General features: G+C 45.7%; 1 protein-coding gene across 1 annotated transcript; it reads left to right on the forward strand.

Annotated features, from left to right (window-relative positions):
• Positions 1 to 320: 320 nt before the first annotated feature.
• LOC119368757 (G-type lectin S-receptor-like serine/threonine-protein kinase B120) lies at positions 321 to 3,817 on the forward strand. The gene is made up of 7 exons (XM_037633917.1): positions 321 to 579; positions 622 to 1,587; positions 2,342 to 2,517; positions 2,606 to 2,816; positions 2,989 to 3,172; positions 3,252 to 3,402; positions 3,485 to 3,817. The coding sequence occupies exons 1-7, from the start codon at positions 321 to 323 to the stop codon at positions 3,785 to 3,787; spliced, it is 2,250 nt and encodes a 749-aa protein (XP_037489814.1). The 3' UTR covers positions 3,788 to 3,817.
• Positions 3,818 to 6,857: the final 3,040 nt, after the last annotated feature.

Genomic DNA, 6,857 nt, shown 5'->3' on the forward strand with positions numbered 1-6,857 from the left:
TCTAGAATTTGCGACTTACACACACACACACACACACACCCCTTGGAAATTTGGAGTGCAAAATTCCTGTATAGCACCATCTGCTAGTCATTATCATTTGGCTCTGACTTACTGCAACAGCTATCTACAACTAGTGGATCTAGAATTATCTTGGACAAGCCGGGTACTCCACACCGCAGAACTGTACTGACCAACTAGAAGGCACAGAAAAGTCCGGCCAATGTTTCCACTTTCTAGATTTACCTCTTGGGGCAAACAATCTAAACCATCTTCATACATACTACCCTCTTCCTTTGGTCGTCGCAAGCAAACAAGGCCTAATGGACATGATATACGTCCCAGCTTTTATCCTCCTGTTTTTGATTTGCTTCTGCAAATCCGATGATCGCCTAACACCCACAAAACCCCTTTCCCCCGGCGACAGGCTCATCTCAGACGGTGGCATCTTTGCTCTTGGCTTCTTCTCCCTGAAGAACTCAAGTGCAAACTCATACGTCGGCATATGGTACAACCAAATCCCGGAGCGAACATACGTGTGGGTCGCAAACCGCGACAGCCCAATCACTAGCAGCTCCTCTGGTAAGTTTGTTGTGACCAACAATTCTGATCTTGTCTTGTTAGACTCCAAAGGAAGCACTCTTTGGACAACCTCGAACAACATCACCTCCGAAGCCGCCGGAACTGCTGCTATACTGCTTGACACCGGGAACTTGGTCATCCGGTTGTCCAATGGCACAGACATATGGCAGAGCTTTCATTACCCAACTGACACCCTCCTCCCTAACATGACTACACCGTTGAGCAGCAAAAATAAGCTCTACAGGCCTTTTGTTGCTTGGAGGGGCCCTGATGACCTGTCCACTGGCGACTACTCCTCGGGCAGTGACTCCAGCTTGGTTCCCCAGGTCTTCATCTGGAATGGGACGAGGCCGTACTGGCGCAGAGCTGCGTGGACTGGTGCACTGGTCAACAACGTGTATCAGAGAAACACTGGCGCCTTCATGTTCGAAACAATTGAAAGAAGAGGTGCTGAGTTCTATATAACATACACCGTCTCCAATGGCTCACCAAATATGCTCGCGAAACTGCACTATACGGGCATGGTGAAGGTCCTTACATGGAACAGCAAGTCGTCGTCTTGGGATGTTTTCATGGAGTACCCCAGTCATGGCTGTGATAGCTATGCTTCGTGCGGCCCATTCGGCTACTGTGATGGCACAGAGGCGATTCCAACATGCAAGTGCCTTGATGGTTTTGAGTCTGCTGGCCTTAACTATTCCCTAGGATGTCAGAGAAAGAAAGAGTTGAAATGTGATGGTACAGATAGTTTCATAACTTTGTCTGGCATGAAAACGCCTGACAAGTTCCTGTACATCAGGAATAGAAGCTTCGACCAATGCGCAGAAGAATGCAGAAGCAACTGCTCATGCAACGCTTACGCGTACGCCAACCTAAGCAGTCTTGGCAGTCTCGATACGGTTGGAGACAGTTCGAGGTGCTTGGTTTGGATGGGGGAGCTTGTTGACACAGGGAAGCCTGCTAGTGGTGCTAGTGAAAATCTTTACCTCCGTATTTCCAGCTCATCCAGTATTTGCCTTTCCTTACCCATCTTAATGATTATGCAGTGCAATTGATTGCCTGTTGATGTAAGTTTATATGGTAGCTACTATAATAGCATGTCGCAGTTACAATTACGTTCAGCTGAACCTCTATTGCGCATCTGACGCTCTCCTTTTACGGTGCCATGTTGAATATGGTACTATCAGATGATGATCATAGAATTTAAATTAATATATTATTTGGCTATTGCATATATTTATCTGTTTTATTCCTGGCCTGTTCAGTACTGCCAATTGTATTATCCCCACCTTGCATCAAAATCTGTCTTGTTTTCAGATTCTGCTTCTTTAGGACCCTGTCATCAGTTGGCATCCAGTTCATCAGAGTTTAGTTGATTTATTCATTTCACATGGTAATAGTTACATGTTCATGAGCCTATATGCTAGCTTGTTTGGCATCATCAGATAATTCTACATTAGTATCGAGTAATGATTGTTTATCCAGAGTTTGCAGTGCATGATATGTTGTTATGATGTTGTATTATTCATGGTAAATATGACACTTGCAACAAATGCATGACATTATTCTCTTGCTGTACTACAAATCTGCAGCTAATGAAAAAAAGATTGTTATACTGAAGATTGTACTCCCGGCGGTGGCTTGTCTGTTGGTACTCACGTGCATATACCTTGGATGCAAGTCACGAGGTAGAAAAACTTTTTATTCACCTTTTCCCCTCAGTAACCAATATTGACAAATTCATTTAAAATTATCCTGTCAGGTAAGCGCCCAAGGAAAGGTCAGAACACACATATGCTAAAGCACTTGAATGCTTACAAACTTGGGAACGAAGATACAGAACTTCCATCTGTTGACTTTGACGAAATTCTCACTGCAACAAACAACTTTTCTGATTACAACATGCTTGGAAAAGGTGGTTTCGGAAAAGTGTACAAGGTAATAAACAGTTTTGGCTTGGCGATTTCTGAAGAAGAAATATTTTTGTTGTTCTCTTGTTAAACTAAAAAAGGATGTGCTCATGTAGGGAATATTGGAAGATGGCATGGAAGTTGCTGTCAAAAGGCTTAGTATGGGTTCTGGGCAAGGGATTGAGGAGTTTAAGAATGAAGTAGTTCTGATTGCCAAATTGCAGCACCGAAACTTAGCTAGGCTTCTTGGTTACTGCATTCATGAAGATGAGAAGTTACTCATTTACGAATACTTACCTAACAGGAGTTTGGATGCCTTCCTTTTTGGTATGTTCTGACTTATGTACTTACATTCAAGTCTCGCAAAATATTTATACTTCAACTAAAATGTTTTTTTTTGGTAATATGGCTGACAATATATCTCATTTTGTACTGCTTTTGGAAGATGCTACAAAAAAGTTTATGCTTGATTGGCTGAGCCGGTTCATGGTCATTAAAGGGATAGCGAGAGGGCTTCTTTATCTCCACCAAGATTCAAGATTAACAATAATTCATCGAGATCTCAAAGCAAGCAACATCTTGCTGGACGCACAAATGAGCCCTAAAATATCTGATTTTGGTATGGCAAGGATCTTTGGAGGAAACGAGCAACAAGCAAACACTAACCGGGTTGTTGGGACATAGTAAGTAATATATGCACCGGCTATTTGCAGTGTGGTATTTTCTTAAATCTAATTCATTTTCCTTGGAATCATTCAATAGTGGTTACATGTCTCCTGAATATGCGATGGAAGGCTACTTTTCTGTCAAGTCTGACACCTACAGCTTTGGGGTTCTGCTGTTGGAGATTGTAAGTGGATTAAGGATTAGCTCGCCCCATCTCACAATGGACTTTCCAAACCTTATAGCATACGTAAGTATTACTGAAACGTTCTAATTTTCAACGGCTTAAACACTGATGATGATTTGACCAGAAATTGATTTCACTTGTTCAGGCATGGAGCTTATGGGTTGATGGAAATGCAAGGGAATTGGTGGACCGGTCGGTTGTGGAGAGTTGTCCACTTGATGAGGTTCTACGATGTGTTCACATAGGGCTCCTGTGTGTTCAAGACCACTCAAATGCTAGGCCACCCATGTCATCCATTGTGTTCATGTTAGAGAACGAAACAGCTCTGCTTCCTGCCCCCAAGAAACCTACATATTTCTCACTACGGAATCATGAAGCTGAAGACTGGAGAAAATATATGGGAAGATCTGAGAATAACATGAGCATCACAACACTGGAGGGACGTTAAATGTTTAGTTGCGTTGTCCCTTGTTTCGTAAACTGCTCACAAATCTGCAGTTGGGTGATTCATGTTTGGACACACAAACAAGTGCACCATTAAACAGATTTTCCTATATAAAATGTTTGGATGTTAAATTTTACGTGGTTGTTTTTCTCCCTATGTAAGATTTCTGGTTCAGGTTTTCCTTTGTCGGTCGAGTAAGTTAAAGTAGTATGCTGAAAGCTTTGGTTTTATGGTGGACATTTTGAGTAACCCGAGAAGCATATACTTCCTCCCTTTGGATTTGTAATAGTACTCACAAATAAGTGGTGAAGACTTTTTTTGTGGAAAGATGTAAGCAAATGTTTTTTTAGGGCTAGCAAATGCAAGAGAGCGGATATGCTGCCCGTTTCTCTACTGAAGGTCCACGAAAGGATATGCTGCCCATTGTAGCTTTTGGGCCGCTTTTGGGCCCGGTGACAAACATGAGAAATGGGCCCGGAGCTCGTATCTGAACTGATAGACCACACAACAGCCACATAGACCACACAACAGCCACATGGGACACGGATAAACTTTCTGCAATCTTCCTAACTATCGATGTGCTGGCTATAAGATCAATACCATTATGTACAAGAATCATCTCTGACTCCTGGGCGTGGCACTTTGAGAGAAGCGGTCAGTTCACAGTGAAGTCATGCTACAGGATGATGGTAGAGACCAAGAGGAGGAGAGAAGCTTGGTTGGAAGGAGGCGCTGGTTCGTCAAGCATTGGTCGTGACAAGACATCCTGGAAGCAGCTATGGCAAACACAGGTACCAGGTAAAATCAGAATGTTTTTATAGCGTCTTGCTAAGCAATCATTGCCGACCGAGGATGCCCGAGCTCATCAAAAAATGTCCACCACAACATCCTGCGGCCTCTGTGGAGCGGCGGACTTGTGGAGACATTACTGGAGTGCACAGTGGCAAGTTGCGTGTGGGCCATGGTCGATGGCGAGCTCGCGGAGCATCTGCGAGAGACTTCAGAACCTAGTGCTAGACAATGGCTTTTCCTGATGAAAGACTCATTATCACATGCTGCATTTGTCAAGCTTTCGGTCACGTTGTGGGCCATGTGGTGGGCGAGGAGACAGGCCATTCATGAGCAGATCTACCAGAGTCCATCAGCCACATATCAGTTTATAAGTAGGTTTATCCAGGAACTTGATATGCTGAAACCAGAGAAGAAAGCAACCAGCCAGAGAGGGTAGCGACTACAGGTCAGACCAAAAGCTCCACCACCGGGATTAGCTAAAGTCCACACGAATGCGGCAATGGCAAGATCTCATGTGGGAGGAGCTTGTGCAGCGGTCTGCAGAGATGCGAACGACAACTTCTTGGGAAGCTCTGCTCTGGTGATACACGGCATCACAAGTGTAGCGGCAATGGAGGCAATAGCCATCAGGGAGGGTTTGGCGCTGATCGAGGATCTACACCTACAAGACATACTCATTGCCTCAGACGCAAAGCAAGTCGTTCGAGATATCAACTTAGGGACGGAAGGGTTGTATGGGCCGATAATCAGAGAGATTTCCTATTGTGCTTCTTTGATTAATTGTAAAATTACTTTCGAAGGTAGAGATGCAAACGTAGATGCTGATAGACTAGCTAAATTCTCTTACTCGCTGGATCAGGGGCGACATGTTTGGTTGCTCCGCCCTCATGATCCTTTCTGTATCCCACAACATGTGGATTTTGAGTAATAAAGCCAGTCTTTCTGCCCTAAAAAACCGCAAGCATGGAGAGAAGAAATGCGCGGCCGCTTCCGCCGTCCAGCTCCAGCTCCATGGTTGTCTAACTCGCCGCCGCTTTCCTCGCTACCGGCGGCGCTCCCCATCTGCTGCTGAGGCTTCTTCTGCCCGTCATGCCACCGCCACTGATATGCGTATCCTCCTCCTCCCCATCTTCACGCCTCACGCCCGCGTTCAACGTCGCCGGCATTCATTGCACTAGAACCTGAGGTCGAAAACCGAGTCAACCCCCACCCCGGCGCGTCGCCGTGAGCTGCCCCGACGGAGCTCCACCTGATGATAACTCATTTCTTAGCATACTAACACTAGTAGAAAACAGGGCTTTCGTTCAGGCTAGATAAGCCCATTAGTCCCGGTTCAGTCACGAACCGGGACACATGGGGGCATTGGTCCCGGTTCGTGAGGCCAGGGGGCCTGCCGGGCCTTGTCAGTGTCAAAACCAGCGGATCTCGGGTAGGGGGTCCCGAACTGTGCGTCTAGGCGGATGGTAACAGGAGACAAGGGACACGATGTTTTACCCAGGTTCGGGCCCTCTTGATGGAGGTAAAACCCTACGTCCTGCTTGATTAATATTGATGATGTGTGTTACAAGAGTGGATCTACCACGAGATCAAGGAGGATAAACCCTAGAAGCTAGCCTATGGCATGATTGTTGTTCGTCCTATGGACTAAGGCCATCCGGTTTATATAGACACCGGAGAGGGCTAGGGTTACACAGAGTCGGTTACAATGATAGGAGATCTACATATCCGTATCGCCAAGCTTGCCTTCCACGCCAAGGAAAGTCCCATCCGAACACGGGACGAAGTCTTCAATCTTGTATCTTCATAGTCTTGGAGTCCGGCCCATGATGATAGTTCGGCTATCCGGACACCCCCTAGTCCGGGACTCCCTCAGTAGCCCCTGAACCAGGCTTCAATGACGACGAGTCCGGCGCGCATGTTGTCTTCGGCATTGCAAGGCGGGTTCTTCCTTCGAATAATTTATAGAAGATTGTGAACACTAGGATAGTGTCCGGCTCTGCAAAAATAAATTCCACGTACCACCGTAGAGAGAATAACATTATACAAGTTCAATCTGCTGACGTATTTTGTGGCGTGACGTCACACCACTACCAAGCCTTTACTCAAATTGTTTTTGTTGTTCCACCTCAGCGCGTTTAGCGAAGCAGTTTCCTTGGCACGTCTTGTCGAAGCAGAGATCGTGTTCCCCTTATTCCGGGATTCCCATCAATACGGACATGGGTAACCCAACCGCGCCATTGATTGTGACGCTTGGGAGATAAGCGAGTTTTACCAGGCCGGT

This window comes from Triticum dicoccoides, chromosome 2B (assembly GCF_002162155.2).
Source record: "Triticum dicoccoides isolate Atlit2015 ecotype Zavitan chromosome 2B, WEW_v2.0, whole genome shotgun sequence".
Taxonomy (NCBI): Eukaryota; Viridiplantae; Streptophyta; class Magnoliopsida; order Poales; family Poaceae; genus Triticum; species Triticum dicoccoides.